At 40.9% G+C, this 18205-nt stretch overlaps 1 protein-coding gene across 3 annotated transcripts in view; it reads left to right on the forward strand.

Annotated features, from left to right (window-relative positions):
- Positions 1 to 18205, forward strand: part of WIPF2 (WAS/WASL interacting protein family member 2) — a 48502-nt gene that overhangs the window by 23829 nt on the left and 6468 nt on the right. For 2 of the 3 annotated variants that reach the window (XM_036930401.2, XM_036930402.2), the window contains exons 4-5: positions 526 to 642; positions 996 to 1652. In XM_036930401.2, the coding sequence (XP_036786296.1) occupies positions 526 to 642; positions 996 to 1652 (774 nt within the window). The remainder of the gene's footprint in view (positions 1 to 525; positions 643 to 995; positions 1653 to 18205) is intronic. The other variant, XM_057501464.1, reaches the window with a different exon arrangement.

Genomic DNA, 18205 nt, shown 5'->3' on the forward strand with positions numbered 1-18205 from the left:
GGAAGCATTCTCAGGGTTAAGACCCCTGTCTCACTGTAACTAATGCTTGTTATGGTACATCCTTGGCTGCTCTCTGAGGAGACCACCACATTCCTAAAAACTGCTAAGCCGAAGCCAGTGGTAATTGCTACAAGTGTCCATTCTGATTGGCCTCAGGAGATTTTGCTTACACCTGGGTCCCTGAGCCATTGGCATCCTTACCATCTGGAACCTGGAGAGGAGAGCCCAGAGAGCCCTGTTAACATGACTTTATCCTGGTTATCCCTCTGCCCTAAATAAGGGAAGATTGTCTCCTTGTTCCTTTTCTTATTTTTTTTTCATCACAGCAAAGAGTTTCATCCCCATTCACAAAGCTGTGGAGCAGAGAGGCCTAGCTTTTCTTTTAAAGGGAAGGCAAAAGCAAGATTGGTTTGTCTGTAGATTAAACCCTTCTATCTAAAGAAAGAAGAGGGGTTTCTCCTCAGGATTGACATAGTCACCAGCTCAGAGTGTATGAAATGAAAACCCTAATGGTATGCTTTCCAGAACCCAAAGGAAGCAGTGGTGGTTATGGCTCTGGAGCAGCTGCCCTGCAGTCCAAGGGAGGTCTCTTCCAAGGAGGGGTGCCGAAGCTCCGACACGTGGGAGCCAAGGATGGTTCAGGTATCTGATAGCTACTTAGGATGTTTCCCAAGTGCAGGAATTTCTGGCTGGTCCCCTGTGGGCCATCTGGGGTTAAGGAGTATCGTAGAGGTGGAGGAAGGATGAGTAGGAGCAAGGGAGATTAGTACAGAGTAGAAGAAAGCAAAAGCTGAGGGATTAAATAAAAATGTGTTTAGCTTACATCAGCAGTACATGTTAACAGGTCCTGAGCCTGAAACCATGTTTCAACTCAGAAATATACAGGTACTTACCCTGCTGCCTGGCAGGTCGCACTAAGGAGGTTGGGGGAAGTAGTGATAGTGAACAGCATATATCTAGTTCTGTTGACTCAGTGCTGTCTGATGTATTTGTAGAGAACCTAGCTGGTAAGCCATCCCTACAAGTCTCCAGTTCTCGAGCTGCTGCACCAAGGCCGCCAGTGTCTACAGCCAGTGGGCGCCCTCAAGATGATACAGACAGCAGCCGAGCCTCACTCCCAGAACTGCCCCGGATGCAGAGACCCTCATTACCAGACCTCTCTCGACCTAATGCCACCAGCAGTACAGGCATGAAGCACAGTTCCTCTGCCCCTCCTCCGCCCCCTCCAGGGCGGCGTGCCAATGCACCTGCTACCCCTCTACCTATGCATAGCAGCAAAGCCCCAGCCTACAACAGAGAGAAACCTTTGCCACCCACACCTGGACAAAGGCTTCACCCTGGTCGAGAGGGACATCCTGCTCCACCCCCAGTCAAGCCACCTCCTTCCCCTGTGAATATCAGAACGGGACCAAGTGGCCAGACTCTGGCTCCTCCACCGCCGCCTTACCGCCAGCCTCCTGGGGTCCCCAATGGACCCTCCAGTCCCACTAACGAGTCAGCCCCTGAGCTGCCACAGAGACACAATTCTTTGCATAGGAAGACAGCAGGGCCTGTCAGAGGCCTCGCACCTCCTCCACCCACCTCAGCTTCCCCCTCTTTACAGAGTAATAGGCCACCTCCCCCAGCCCGAGATCCTCCCAGCCGGGGAGCAGGTAAGTACCTGGAAGCACCTTGTTTTGAGTTTACCTTTTCACCCTTTTCCCTAAAGCTCTCCTTCAGTGATTGAAGAGAACAAGAATTCATGTACTCATTCAGCAGGTTTATTGAGTGCCTTTTGATGTCTAAGACTGTTGTTAGGGAAACTGCAGTAAATAGAAAAGACAAAAAAACTCCTGGACAGTCAAGCAAATAGGAAGAAATATATAAATACAAAGTATGTAGATGCTTTAGAGAAAATATGAAGCAGACAAAGGGAATAGGATATATTGGTGTGGGGTGATGATATTTTCTATCACGGGTGGGGATAGGGTCAGGGAAGACCTTACTGATAAAGTGCCAATATGGCAAAGACCTGAAGAAAGCAATAGAATAAGCTAAACGGCGGTCTGGGAGAATAGCTATTGCAGGCCTTAGGAAATGCCGAGGCTCTGAGACTGGGGAGAGCAAGGAGGCCATTGTGGCAGGACGCACTGGTCACAAAGCTGGAATTCCATGGGAGAACATCACAGGACTTTGTAAAGACTCTGGGTTTTACTCTGTGAGATGGAGAGCCCCTGGAGAGTTTGGAACAGAGGAGAAGTGATTTACCTTTTAAAAAGATCACTAGGTCCTGTGTTGAGAACAGACTGCAGGAGCACAAGGTTGGCAAAAGGACACCACTTAGGAGGCTGCTGGCATAAACCAGGCAGACGGGTTAGACCACAGCGCAGTTTGGGGGAAGGTAGGCATTCAGTGTGGACAAGTCAAGTTTGAAATGCCTGTTAGACATCCTAGAGAAAATAATGAATTGGTGATTGGTTGTCAAACTCTGAAGTTCACAAGAGAGGTCTGGGCTAGAGAGAGAAATTTGAAAGATAGTGAAAACCACATGCTGGGTGAGATCACCTAGGGGGTGAGTATAGATGGAGAAAAGGTCTGAGGCCTGGGACTGTCCTACATCAGAGTTCTGGGAGATGAAGAGTATCAAGGAGAGGAAGCTGTGCAAGAGCCCCTAGGGAAGAAGAAAGGAAGAAAACCAAGAGCTGCTAGAAGGAGACTCCAGGATATAGTGGGTGATCAGCTGTGCCCATGCTGAAGACTGAGATTGACATTGGTATTAGCAACATGGGAGTCATTTTTGGGGATCTCCAAACAACAAGGTACCCTTTCGAGTAGTTTTAGTGTGGCGTGGTGGAAGGTGAAGGTGAAAGTTTAATTGGAATGGGTTCAAGAAGGCAGGTATAGGAGGAGAGGAATTGGAGGTATTGACATAGAATCTCTTAAGGAGTTTGTGGGAAAGGGTGGCGGGACTTTGTATGTGTGTGGAGTAGGGGACACCCAGATAAATGGAATGGTTGCTGGAGGAGGATACAGAATTGAAGGTTGGGTTTTTCCCCAAGATGGGAGATATTTCAGCTTCTGTTTGTATGCTGATGAAGTAATAAGCAGAGTGGGGAAATTGAGTAATGTCCTGGAGGAGGCAAGAAGGAATGGAATCTGATCCATAGATAAGCACTTGGCCTTAGATAAGAACACAGATAGATATTTCTTCCATGGTAACAGGAGGGAAGGCAGAGACCACAAAGGCATAGAAACAAGTGGGTAGATGGGTGTAGTGGTAGGAGCATGTGCCAATTTTCTTCTGATTTGCTTCTTATTTTCTTTTTTTTTTTAAATTTTTTATTAAGGGTATTAGTGATATACACTCTTATGAAGGTTTCACGTGAAAAAACAATGTGGTTACTACATTTACGCATATTATCAAGTGCCCACCAATACCCCAATGCAGTCACTGTCCATCAGTGCAGCAAGACGCCGCAGATTCACTATTTGCCTTCTCTGTGCTACACTGTTTTCCCCATGATCCCCGCCACCATGTGTACTAAACATAATACCCCTCCATCCCCTTCTCCCTCCCTCCCCCCCACACCCCCCGAAACCCCTTCCCTTTGGTAATTTCTAGTCCCTTCTTGGAATCTCTTGAGTCTGCTGCTATTTTGTTCCTTCAGTTTTGCTTCATTGTTATACTCCACAAATGAGGGAAATCATTTGGTACTTGTCTTTCTCTGCCTGGCTTATTTCACTGAGCATAATACCTCCAGCTCCATCCATGTTGTTGCAAATGGTAGGATTTGTTCCTTTCTTATGGCTGAATGGTATTCCATTGTGTAATGTACCACATCTTCTTTATCCATTCATCTACTGATGGACACTTAGGTTGCTTCCATATCTTGGCTATTGTAAATAGTGCTGCAATAAACATAGAGGTGCATATGTCTTTTTGAGTCTGAGAAGTTGTATTCTTTGGGTAGATTCCAAGGAGTGGGATTCCCGGGTCAAATGGTATTTCTATTTTTAGTTTTTTGAGGAATCTCCATATTGCTTTCCACAATGGTTGAACTAGCTTACATTCCCACCAGCAGTGTAGGTCCCCTTTCTCCTCATCCTCACCAGCATTTGTTGTTCTTAGTCTTTTCCATGCTGGCCATCCTTACTGGTGTGAGGTGATATCTCACTGTGGTTTTAATTTGCATTTCCCTGATGATTTGTGATGTGGAGCATCTTTTCATGTGTCTGAAGAATCTGAATTTCTTCTTTGGAGAACTGTCTCTTCATATCCTCTGCCCATTTTTTGATCGGGTTATTTTCTTTTTGGGTGTTGAGGCGTGTGAGTTCTTTATATATTTTGGTTGTTAAGCCCTTGTTGGATATGTCATTTACAAATATAGTCTCCCATACTGTAGGATGCCTTTTTGTTCTGTTGATGGTGTCCTTTGTGGTACAGAAACTTTTTAGTTTAATGTAGTCCCATGAGTTCATTTTTGCTTTTGTTTCCCTTGCTCGAGGAGACGCATTCAGGAAGAAGTTGCTCATGCTTATATTCAGGAGATTTTTTGCCTGTGTTGTCTTCTAAGAGTTTTATGGTTTCATGACTTACATTCAGGTCTTTGTTCCATTTCGAGTTTACTTTTGTGTATGGGGTTAAAATCCAGTTTCATTCTCTTGCATGTAGCTGTCCAGTTTTACCAACATCAGCTGTTGAAGAGGCTGTCATTTCCCTATTGTTTGTCCATGGCTCCTTTATAATATATTAATTGACCATATATAGTTGGGTATACATCAGGGCTCTCTAGTCTGTTCCATTGGTCTATGGGTCTATTCCTGTGCCAGTACCAAATTGTCTTGATTATTGTGGCTTGGTAGTAGAGCTTGAAGTTGGGGAGCATAATCCCCCCAGCTTTATTCTTCCTTCTCAGGATTGCTTTGGCTATTCAGGGTCTTTTGTGATTCCATATGAATTTTAGAACGATTTTCTCTAGTTTGTTGAAGAATGCTGTTGGTATTTTGATAAGAATTGCATTGAATCTGTAGATTGCTAGGCAGGATGGCCACTTTGACAATATTAATTCTTCCTATCCATGAGCACAGGATGTGTTTCCATTTACTGGTATCTTCTTTACTTTGTCTCATGAGTGTCTTGTAGTTTTCAGAGTATAGGTCTTTCACTTCCTTGGTTAGGTTTATTCCTAGGTATTTTATTCTTTTTGATGCAACTGTGAATGGAATTGTTTTCCTGATTTCTCTTTCTGCTAGTTCATTGTTAGTATATAGGAATGCCACAGATTTCTGTGTATTAATTTTGTATGCTGCAACTTTGCTGAATTCAGATACTAGATCTAGTAGTTTTGGAGTGGATTCTTTATGGTTTTTTATTTACAATATCATGTCATCTGCAAACATGGACAGTTTAACTTCCTTGCCAATCTGGATGCCTTTTATTTCTTTGTGTTGTCTGATTGCTGTGGCTAGGACCTCCAGCACTATGTTGAATAGAAGTGGGGAGAGTGGGCATCCTTGTCTTGTTCCCGATCTTAAAGGAAAAGCTTTCAGCTTCTCGCTGTTAAGTATAATGTTGGCTGTGAGTTTGTCATCTATGACCTTTATTATGTTGAGGTACTTGGCCTCTATACCCATTTTGTTTAGAGTTTTTATCATGAATCGATAATTGAATTGTGTAAAATGCTTTTTCAGCATCTATGGAGATGATCATATGGTTTTCGTCCTTCTTTTTGTTGATGTGGTGGTGGATGATGTTGATGGATTTTCTAATGTTGTACCATCCTTGCATCCCTGGAGTAAATCCTACTTAATCATAATGGATGATCTTTTTGATGTATTTTTGAATTTGGTTTGCTAATATTTTGTTGAGTATTTTTGCATCTATGTTCATCAGGGATATTGGTCTGTAATTTTCTTTTTTTGTGGTGTCTTTGCCTGATTTTGGTATCAGAGTAATGCTGGCCTCATAGAATGAGTTTGGAAATATTCCCTCTTCTTCTACTCTTTGGAAAACTTTTAGGAGGATGGGTATTAGGTCTTTACTAGATGTTTGATAAAATTCAGCCGTGAAGCCATCTGGTCCTGGCGTTTTGTTCTTAGGTAGGTTTTTGATTACCAGTTCAATTTCATTGCTGGTAATTGGTCTGTTCAGATTTTCTGTTTCTGGGTCAGCCTTGGAAGGTTGTATTTTTCTAGAAAGTTGTCCATTTCTTCTAGGTTATCCAGTTTGTTAGCATATAATTTTTCATAGTATTCTCTCTAATTATTCTTTGTATTTCTGTGGTGTCTGTAGTGATTTTTCCTTTCTCATTTCTAATTCTGTTTATGTGAGTAGACTCTCTTTTTTTCTTGATTAAGTCTGGCTAGGGGTTTATCTATTTTGTTTATTTTTTCAAAGAACCAGCTCTTGCTTTCATTGATTCTTTTGTTTTATTCTTCTCGATTTTATTTATTTATGCTCTAATCTTTATTATGTCCCTCCTTCTACTGACTTTGGGCCTCATTTGTTCTTCTTTTTCTAGTTTTGTTAATTGTGAGTTTAGACTCCTCATATGGGATTGTTCTTTCCTGAGGTAGGCCTGTATTGCAATATACTTTCCTCTTGGCACGGCCTTCACTGCATCCCACAGATTTTGCGGTGTTGAATTATTGTTGTCATTTGTCTCCATATATTGCTTGATCTCTGTTTTTATTTGGTCATTGATCCATTGGTTATTTAGGAGCATGTTGTGAAGCCTCCATGTGTTTGTGGAATTTTTCATTTTCTTTGCATAATTTATTTCTAGTTTCATACCTTTGTTGTCTGAGAAACTGGTTGGTACAATTTCAATCTTTCTGAATTTACTAAGGCTCTTTTTGTGGCCTAGTATATGATCTATTCTTGAAAATGTTCCATGTGCACTTGAGAGAATGTTTATTCTGCTGCTTTTGGGTGTAGAGTTCTGTAGATGTCTGTTAGGTCCATCTTTTCTAATGTGTTTTTCAGTGCCTCTGTGTCCTTACTTATTTTCTGTCTGGTGGATCTGTCCTTTGGAGTGAGTGGAGTGTTGAAGTCTCCTAGATGAATGCACTGCATTCCATTTCCTCCTTTAATTCTGTTAGTATTTGTTCCATATATGTAGGTGCTCCTGTGTTGGATGCATAGATATTTATAACGGTTATATCTTCTTGTTGGATTGACCCTTTTATCATTATGTAATGTCCTTCTTTGTCTCTTGTGATTTTGTTTCGAAGTCTATTTTGTCTGATACAAGTACTGCAACTCCTGCTTTTTTCTCCCTATTAGTTGCATGAAATATCTTTTTCCATCCCTTAACTTTTAGTCTGTGGGTTTAAAGTGAGTCTCTTCTAGGCAGCATATAGATGGGTCTTGTTTTTTTTATCCATTCTGTGACTCTATGTCTTTTGATTGGTGCATTCAGACCATTTACATTTAGGGTGATTATCAATAGGTATGTACTTACTGCCATTGCAGGCTTTATATTCGTGGTTACCAAAGGTTCAAGGTTAACTTCCTTACTATCTAAGAGTCTAACTTAACTCACTTAATATGCTATTACAAACACAATCTAAAGGTTCTTTTTTTTCTCCTTTTTCTTCCTCCTCCATTCTTTATATATTAGGTATCACATTCTGTAATCTTTGTCTATCCGTTGATTGACCTTGGGGATTGTTAGTTTTGCATTTGCTTAGTAATTAGCTATTCTACTTTCTTTACTGTGGTTTTATTACCTCTGGCGACAGCTGTTAAACCTTAGGAACACTTCCATTTATAGCAGTCCCTCCAAAATAGACTGTAGAGATGGTTTGTGGGAGGTAAATTCAGTCAGCTTTTGCTTATCTGGAAATTGTTTAGTCCCTCTTTCAAATTTAAATGATAGTCTTGCCAAATAAAGCGTTCTTGGTTTGAGGCCCTTCTGCTTCATTGCATTAAATGTATCATGCCACCCCCTTCTGGCCTGTAAGGTTTCTGCTGAGAAGTCTGATGATAGCCTGATGGACTTTCCTTTGTATGTGATCTTATTTCTCTCTCTGGCTGCTTTTAGTAGTCTGTCCTTATCCTTGATCTTTGCCATTTTAATTACTATATGTCTTGGTGTTGTTTTCCTTGGGTCCCTTGTGTTGGGAGATCTGTGCACCTCCATGGTCTGAGAGACTATCTCCTTCCCCAGATTGGGGAAGTTTTCAGCAATTGCCTCCTCAAAGACACTTTCTATCACTTTTGCTCTCTCTTCTTCTGGTACCCCTATAATGTGAATATTGTTCTGTTTGAATTGGTCACACAGTTCTCTCATTATTCTTTTATTCTTAGAGATCCTTTTTTCTCTCTGTGCCTCAGCTTCTTTGTATTCCTCTTTAGTTTCTATTTCATTTATTGTCTCCTCCATGGTATCTAATCTACTTTTAATACCCTCCATTGTGCCCTTCAACAATTGGATCTCTGACCGGAATTCATTCCTGAGTTCTTGAATATTTTTCTGTACCTCCATGACCGTGTTAATGATTTTATTTTGAACTCCTTTTCAGGAAGATTCATGAGGTCGATGTCATTTAAATCTTTCTCAGGAGTTGTATTCATAATTTTACTTAGAACCAGGTTCCTTTGGTGTTTCATATTTGTATTTGGTGCCCTCTAGTGTCCAGAAGCTCTACTCTTTGGAGCTGCTCAGCCCCTGAAGTAATGTCCAGGGTACCAAGGCAGTGGTATTGGTGTGTGGGGGGAGGAAAGAGCTGTTTCCTGCTTCCCGGCTGCTATGCCTGTCTCCACTGCCTGAACTAGTGGGCCGAGCACACAGGCATAAGCTTGTATCTTTGCGTTTGTAGATGCTGTAGACAGGTCTTCCCTCTCGCTGGCCTAATGGCAGGGTAGGGTTTGCCAGTTTGTGAGCCAGGTGGGACTGGCCGGGAGAAAGGCACAGTAGGCTGCGTATCACAGAGGGGGTCCTTGGAGCTCTGTAGTCAGCCAGGGGGCTGGAATGCCTGAAGATCATGAAAGCGCCCAACCTGCTGGGCAGAGTGCACCTGGACAATTTTGTCTACCTGTCCTTTCTCCTGAGCAGTAAGCTCTGTGCAATCCTTGCCCCTTTAGCAGCCCTCTTGCTGTTAGGAAGTCTCTCAGACTGCCCACCTTTCTTTTGTCCTGGAGCAGCCGGATATGGATCCCTGCTTTCCACAAGCGGCTGGAATCTCAGTCTCTCCAGGAATTCTGCCTGTCTTAGCTTTCCAACCCCCTAATCATGAGAGTACCATGTAAGCACCATGAAATGTAGGTTTTAGCTCCCAGAACAGATCTCCGGAGTTAGGTATTCAGCAGTCCCAGGCCTCCACTCACTCCTGGCTCCGTTTCTCTTCCTCCTGCCCGGTGAGCTGGGGTGGGGGAAGGGCTTGGGTCCCACTGAGCCATGGCTTTGGTACGTTACCCTGTTCAGTGAGGTTTATTCTTTTCTCCAGGTGTATGCAGTTTGGCGCAGCCCTCTTTCCTGTTGCTCTTTCAGGATTAGTTGTAGTAATTATGTTTTTGTATTACATGTGGTTTTAGGAGGAAGCCTCTGTCTCACCTCTCACACCGCCATCTTTAATCCTCTGCTTCTTATTTTCTTAGTGAAACAAAGCAGAGACATCTGTGAATGGGCTCGGGGGCGGGGAGGGAGATTTGAGGAGAGAAAAGGGCATGAAATGGTCATCTGGGAGCATGAGAGAGTATGAAGTAGGGATGTGTACAGAAAGAAGGCCCACTTGAGATAGGGATCATACCTTTAAAGTGAGAATGATCAGCTCGGTGTGTGGAACTGTGCATTTGTAGGTACTGAGTGGGGCAGAGTTGTATTTAACCAGGATTAGCATTTTTGAGGCATGTGTGACTATAAGGGAGAGAGGCAAGGGAGTTAAGAGTGTAAGGGGTGACTAAGAATGGGCCATGGTCCTAAACCCAGTGAGGAGGAGATGAAGGAACCCTAGAAAATGTAGAAGAAGTTGTATAATCTCTGAAACAGTATGACTGAAGGTAGACAGACAGTGAGGGAGACCCGAGACCATTCTCTGGGGCCACCTGAAACCTGAGATTTTTTGCATCTGTGGACTTTGAACCACTCTCTCTATAAAGGCTTTTAAACTTTGGAGCTTTTGTTTTAAACAGTCCCTGCAGACATAGATCATTGATTACAAAGTTATGCCATCAAGAAGCATGTATTAAAAGCCCTTTACCCTGTGTGCTGCTTGGTCAAGTACATAGAGATTTGTACTGTAGGAGCTGGCAGTCCAGCATAAGGCAGTCGTATGGTAACCTGATGCAGTCCCAACCCCGTTATCTCTATGGCTTTAGCCATCAGGATGTAATCCTAAGGTGGCCATTGATTCTACAAAGTTCAGGTTAAAAAAAATTTTTTTTTTAACTTAGGGATTTTTTTTTTTTTTTAAACACTTTATCTGAGCAGAGCCCAAATCTTTCGAATGCTATCCAGGAATAGAAGTGGAGAAAAATGTAATTTCTGTGGGTTGAAATTATTTAAGCTTTAAATATGTACAGACTTCTTGTGTCCCACTTCTCAGTTCTTTCTTTGTGGTTTCTCTAGACAAATGTGAAGTTATGAGCCTTATTCTTCTGTCTAGTAGCCGTCACCAACTTTGAGGCCTCCACTTTCCATGTCTGTAACCAGAATAGCAGTTATGAAGAGTGAACAAAAAATGAGATATTTTAATCAAGACTTTTTGGGTACTGGCTCTCTGTGTTGTGCAGCATTGGTCAGATCACTCTGATTCTGTTTTCTCATCTGTGAAACAGTGTTTCCAATACTGTCAGAGGTGGTTATAAATAAAAGTGTATGAAAGTAGTTGCTGCTATTGTTAGTTAAAGCCAAGCATAGAAGTAATATAACTTAATATGCTGATTGATGAACGTTAGTGGTTTTATGAAAAGGACTTCCATGTAGTTAGTTCATGGATTTATCACTGTTAATCATATTATGACAATACTATGTGATAATGCACTTCTCTTCCTGCATGAATTATTGACATTTGAAAGAAAATGGAGTCTTTTGCTTTCCCAGGGTGTTCAGGGACTAAAAAATCTCACATTATTGGTCCATAGTTTGTTTCCTGAGTTTTGCAGAGTAAAACACTTTTTAAGGGATTTATTTTCTTTTTAAAAGAATCAATACCATCATGCTTTCCTCAAAATTGGGTTTATCTTGAATTACAAAAGGTGATCTTCCACCCCAGGGTTCTTCTACAAACCTAGTTTCTTAGGGTCCTCTCTGTCACTTGAAGCAGTCTTAAAACTGGATGTGATATGAGGATGTGAGAAAGGGGAACCCTTCTACACTACTGGTGGGGATGTAAACTAGTTCAACCATTGTGGAAAGCAGTATGGAGGTTCCTCACAAAACTCAAAATAGAAATACATTTGACCCAGGAATTCCACTTCTAGGAATTTACCCTAAGAATGTAGCAGCCCAGTTTCAAAAAGACATATGCACCCCTATGTTTATTGCAGCACTATTTACAATAGCCAAGATACGGAAGCAACCTACGTGTCCATAAGTAGATGAATGGATAAAGAGGATGTGGTACATATACACAATGGGATATTATTCAGCCATAAAAAAAAAAACAAATGCTACCATTTGCAGCAACATGGATGGTGATAGAAGGTATTATGCTCAGTGAAATAAGCCAGGCGGGGAAAGACAAGTACCAAATGCTTTCACTCATCTGTGGAGTATGAGAACAAAGCAAAAACTGAAGGAACAAAACAGCAGCAGACTCACAGAACCCAAGAATGGACTAACAGTTGCCAAAGGGAAAGGGACTGGGGAGCGGGTTGGGAAGGGAGAGAGAAGGGGAATAAGGGGCATTACGATTAGCACACATAAAGTAGGGGGTGGGCATGGGGAAGGCAGTATAGCACAGAGAAGTAGTGACTGTATAGCATCTTACTACACTGATGGACAGTGACTGTAATGGGGCATGTGGAGGGGACTTCGTAATGGGGGGAATCTAATAACCACAATGTTGCCCATGTGATTTTTTTTTTTTTACTTTGTTACCATTAATGTACAATTACATGAAGAACATTATGTTTACTAGGTTCCCCACTTCACCAAGTCCCCCCCCACACCCCATTACAGTCACTGTCCATCAGCATAGTAAGATGCTGTAGAATCACTACTTGTCTTCTCTGTGTGGTACAGCCCTCCCCATGCCCCCCCAACATTATACATGCTAATCATAATGCCCCCTTTCTTTTTCCCCACCCTTATCCCTCCCTTCCCACCCATCCTCCCCAGTCCCTTTCCCTTTGGTAACTGTTAGTCCATTCTTGGGTTCTGTGTTTCTGCTGCTGTTTTGTTCCTTCAGTTTTTCTTTGTTCTTATAGTCCACATATGAGTAAAATCATTTGGTACTTGTCTTTCTCCGCCTGGCTTATTTCACTGAGCATAATACCTTCTATCTCCATCCATGTTGTTGCAAATGGTAGCATTTGTTTTCTTCCTATGGCTGAATAGTATTCCATTGTGTATATGTACCACATCTTCTTTATCCATTCATCTACTGATGGACACTTAGGTTGCTTCCATATCTTGGCTATTGTAAATAGTGCTGCAATAAACATAGGGGTGCATCTGTCTTTTTGAAACTGGGCTGCTGCATTCTTAGGGTAAATTCCTAGAAGTGGAATTCCTGGGTCAAATGGTATTTCTATTTTGAGCTTTTTGAGGAACCTCCATTGCTTTCCACAATGGTTGAACTAATTTACATTCCCACCAGAAGTGTAGGAGGGTTTCCCTTTCTCCACAATCTTGCCAGCATTTGTTGTTGTTTGTCTTTTGGATGGTGGTGATCCTTACTGGTGTGAGGTGCTATGTCATTGTGGTTTTAATTTGCATTTCTCTGATGACAACCCATGTGGAGCATCTTTTCATTTGTCTGTTGGCCATCTGAATTTCTTCTTTGGAGAACTATCTGTTCAGCTCCTCTGCCCATTTTTTAATTGGATTGTTCACTTTTTGTTTGTTGAGGTGCATGAGCTCTTTATATATTTTGGATATCAACCCTTTATCAGATCTGTCATTTATGAATATATTCTCCCATACTGTAGGGTACCTTTTTGTTCTATTGATGGTTTCCTTTGCTGTACAGAAGCTTTTCAGCTTGATATAGTCCCACTTGTTCATTTTTGCTTTTGTTTCCCTTGCCCGGAGAGATATGTTCATGAAGAAGTCACTCATGTTTATGTCCAAGAGATTTTTGTCTATGTTTTCTTTTAAGAGTTTTATGGTTTCATGACTTACATTCATGTCTTTGATCCATTTCAAATTTACTTTTGTTTATGGGGTTAGACAGTGATCCAGTTTCATTCTCTTACATGTAGCTGTCCAGTTTTGCCAGCACCATCTGTTGAAGAGACTGTCACTTCCTCATTGTATGTCCATGGCTCCTTTATCATATATTAATTGACCATATATGTTTGGGTTAATGTCTAGAGTCTCTATTCTGTTACATTGGTCTGTGGCTCTATTCTTGTGCCAGTACCAAATTGTCTTGATTACTGTGGCTTTGTTGTAGAGCTTGAAGTTGGGGAGTGAGAGCCCCCCCACTTTATTCTTCTTTCTCAGGATCGCTTTGGCTATTTGGGGTCTTTGGTGTTTCCATATGAATTTTTGAACTATTTGTTCCAGTTCATTGAAGAATGTTGTTGGTAGTTTGATAGGGATTACATCAAATCTGTGTATTACTTTGGGCAGGATGGCCATTTTGACGATATTAATTCTTCCTAGCCAAGAGCATGGGATGAGTTTCCATTTGTTAGTGACCTCTTTACTTTCTCTTAAGAGTGTCTTATACTTTTCAGAGTATAGGTCTTTCACTTCCTTGATTAGGTTTATTCCTAGGCATTTTATTCTTTTTGATGCAATTGTGAATGGAATTGTTTTCCTGATTTCTCTTTGTATTAGTTCATTGTTAGTGTATAGGAAAGCCACATATTTCTGTGTGTTAATTTTGTATCCTGCAACTTTGCTGTATTCCGATATCAGTTCTAGTAGTTTTGGAGAGGAGTCTTTAGGGTTTTTTATTGTACAATATCATGTCATCTGCAAATAGTGACAGTTTAACTTCTTTACCAATTTGGAGTCATTGTATTTCTTTGTTTTGTCTAATTGCCATGGCCAGGACCTCCAGTACTATGTTGAATAACAGTGGGGAGAGTGGGCATCCCTGTCTTGTTCCCGATCTCAGAGGAAAGCTTTCAGCTTCTCGCTGTTCAGTATGATGTTGGCTGTGGGTTTGTCATATATGGCCTTTATTATGTTGAGGTACTTGCCCTCTATACCCATTTTGCTGAGAGTTTTTATCATGAATGGATGTTGAATTTTGTCGAATGCTTTTTCAGCATCTATGGAGATGATCATGTGGTTTTTGTCTTTCTTTTTGTTTATGTGGTGGATGATGTTGATGGATTTTCGAATGTTGTACCATCCTTGCATCCCTGAGATGAATCCCACTTGGTCATGGTGTATGATCTTTTTGATGTATTTTTGAATTCGGTTTGCTAATATTTTGTTGAGTATTTTTGCATCTACATTCATCAGGGATATTGGTCTGTAATTTTCTTTTTTGGTGGTGTCTTTGCCTGGTTTTGGTATTAGGGTGATGTTGGCTTCATAGGATGAGTTTGGGAGTACTCCCTCCTCTTCTATTTTTTGGAAAACTTTAAGGAGAATGGATATTATGTCTTCTCTGTATGTCTGATAAAATTTTGACGTAAATCCATCTGGCCCGGGGGTTTTGTTCCTGGGTAATTTTTTGATTACCGCTTCAATTTCGTTGCTGGTAATTGGTTTGTTTAGATTTTGTGTTTCTTCTTTGGTCGGTCTTGGAAGGTTGTATTTTTCTAGGAAGTTGTCCATTTCTTCTAGGTTTTCCAGCTTGTTATCACATAGGTTTTCATAGTATTCTCTAATAATTCTTTGTACTTCTGTGGGGTCCTTCTTGATATTTCCTTTCTCGTTTCTGATTCTGTTGATGTGTGTTGATTCTCTTTTTCTCTTAATAAGTCTGGCTAGAGGCTTATCTTGTTTATTTTCTCAAAGAACAATCTCTTGGTTTCATTGTTTTTTTCTGTTGTTTTATTCTTCTCAACTTTATTTCTTCTCTCATCTTTATTATATCCCTCCTTCTGCTGACTTTAGGCCTCATTTGTTCTTCTTTTTCCAATTTCGATAATTGTGACGTTAGACTATTCATTTGGGATTGTTCTTCCTTCTTTAAATATGCCTGGATTGCTATATACTTTCCTCTTAAGGCTGCTTTTGCTGTGTCCCACAGAAGTTGGGGCTTTGTGTTGTTGTTGTCATTTGTTTCCATATATTGCTTGATATCTATTTTAATTTGGTTGTTGATCCATTGATTATTTAGGAGCATGTTGTTAAGCCTCCATGTGTTTGTGGGCCTTTTTGCTTTCTTTGTACAATTTATTTCTAGTTTTATACCTTTGTGGTCTGAAAAGTTGGTTGGTAGAATTTCAATCTTTTTGAATTTACTGAGGCTCTTTTTTGTGGCCTAGTATGTGGTCTATTCTGGAGAATGTTCCATGTGCGCTTGAGAAGAATGTGTATCCTGTTGCTTTTGGATGTAGAGTTCTATAGATGTCTATTAGGTCCATCTGCTCTACTGTGTTGTTCAGTGCTTCCGTGTCCTTACTTATTTTCTGCCCAGTGGATCTATCCTTTGGGGTGAGTGGTGTTTTGAAGTCTCCTAAAATGAATGCATTGCGTTCTATTTCCTCCTTTAGTTCTGTTAGTATTTGTTTCACATATGCTGGTGCTCCTGTGTTGGGTGCATATATATTTATAATGGTTATATCCTCTTGTTGGACTGACCCCTTTATCACTATGTAATGTCCTTCTTTATCTCGTTTCTTTGTTTTGAAGTCTATTTTGTCTGATTCTAGTACTGCAACACCTGCTTTTTTCTCCCTGTTTGCATGGAATATCTTTTTCCATCCCTTGACTTTTAGTCTGTGCATGTCTTTGGGTTTGAGGTGAGTCTCTTGTAAGCAGCATATGGATGGGTCTTGCTTTTTTATCCATTCTATTACTCTGTGTCTTTTGATTGCTGCATTCAGTCCATTTACATTTAGGGTAATTATTGAAAGATATGTACTTATTGCCATTGCAGGCTTTAGATTTGTGGTTACCAAAGGTTCAAGGTTAGCTTCTTTAGTATCTTACTGTCTAACTTAACTCGCTTATTGAGCTATTATAAACACTGTCTGGTGATTCTTTATTTCTCTCCCTTCTTATTCCTCCTCCTCCATTCTTTATATGTTGGGTGTTTTATTCAGTGCTCTTTTGCGTTTCCTTTAACTGCTTTTGTGGGTAGTTAATTTTTTGCCTTTCATTAGTATTTGGTTGGTCTGCTTTCTTTGTTGTGATTTTATTTTCTCTGGTGACATCAATTTAGTCTTAGAAGTGCTCCCATCTAGAGCAGTCCCTCTAAAATACCCTGTAGAGGTGGTTTGTGGGAGGCAAATTCCCTCAACTTTGCTTGTCTGGGAATTGTTTAATCTCTCCTTCATATTTAAATGATAATCATGCTGGATACAGTATTCTTGGTTCAAGGGCCCTTCTGTTTCATTGCATTAAATATATCATGCCACTCTCTTCTGGCCTGTAAGGTTTCTCTTGAGAAGTCTGATGATAGCCTGATGGGTTTTCCTTTGTAGGTGACCTTTTTCCTCTCTCTAGCTGCCTTTGAAACTCTGTCGTTGTCCTTGATCTTGCCATTTTAATTATTATGTGTCTTGGTGTTGTCCTCCTTAGGTCCCTTCTATTGGGAGTTCTGTGTACTCCGTGGTCTGATCAATTATTTCCTCCCCCAGTTTGGGGAAGTTTTCAGCAATTATTTCTTCACATACTCTTTCTATTCCTTTTTCTCTTTGTTCTTCTTCTGGTACCCCTATAATGCAGATATTGTTCCTTTTGGATTGGTCACACAGTTCTCTTAATATTGTTTCATTCCTGGAGATCCTTTTATCTCTCTCTATGTCAGCTTCTATGTGTTCCTGTTCTCTGGTTTCTATTCCATCAATGGCCTCCTGCATCTCATCCATTCTGCTTTTAAATCCTTCCAGAGATTGTTTTATTTCTGTAGTCTCCCTCCCTACTTTGTCCATTAGCTCTTGTATTTTTCTCTGCAGCTCCATCAGCATGGTTATGACCTTTATTTTGAATTCTTTTTCAGGAAGATTGGTTAGGTCTATCTCTCCAAGCTCCTTCTCAGAGGTTGTCTCTGTGATTTTGGTCTGGATCAAATTCTTCTGCCTTTTCATTGCAATACAGGTAGTTGTGGGAGCTGGCGTGTGTGTCAGCTGGGAGAACATCCCTTCTTGCTAGTTTGTGGCCTTCTTCTCCTGGGAGAACAGCAACCCCTAGCCCATGTGATTTTATGTTAATAATACCAAAAAAAAAAAAAACTGGATGTGATAAAAAGCTCTGAAACTTACTGGAGATAGCAGAACCTGGTGGGGATGACTGTCCCTGAGGGAGAGTTGTTCTTGGTCCTGCTCTGTTTTGCCAATCCAGGTTGGCTTTAATCACTACCGTGTGCTCAGTGTCAGGGTGGTGTCCTTTTGCATTCAGGTAATCCTGTCTACCTTACTCTCCCTGCCCCTGCCCTGGGAATAAAGATTTTTTAGGGCTCTGAGAGATCTGGGTTTTACGAAAATATTTTGAGGGTAACTTCAAAGAGCTTCATTCTGGGCAGATTTGGAATGAAAACAAGGTTCGGAGATCTACTGAGAGGTGTTAAGGAGATTTCTCTTTATTGCCTTTGATGGCCATTGTTCATACTTAAACAGACCTTGAAAAGAGAGTGAGAGAGAATTGACATTCTCAGTATGTCTTATGGGAAGTAAAACTCAACATTTACTGGGCCTACAGTCCAAGACCGTTTTTCTATATACACCATTCTATTACTGTTTCATGCTTCAATATCATCACTCTACCAAAATTCTGAGGCTAATTCAGGACAAATAACAAGGCACACTCTTACTGCTGTAACTGTGTTGTTTGTTAAGCTGAACAGTCTCTCCATGTACTGTGTAGGTAATAGCTATTTATTAGATAGGACCTAGATACCAAAAGACACACTTCCACCTCACTGGGTTATAAATTTTGGGGGGAGATAAGATATATAATATTTGCTAGTTATGAAAAGCAGTCATGAC

Source organism: Manis pentadactyla, chromosome 4, assembly GCF_030020395.1.
Source record: "Manis pentadactyla isolate mManPen7 chromosome 4, mManPen7.hap1, whole genome shotgun sequence".
NCBI classification, from domain to species: domain Eukaryota; kingdom Metazoa; phylum Chordata; class Mammalia; order Pholidota; family Manidae; genus Manis; species Manis pentadactyla.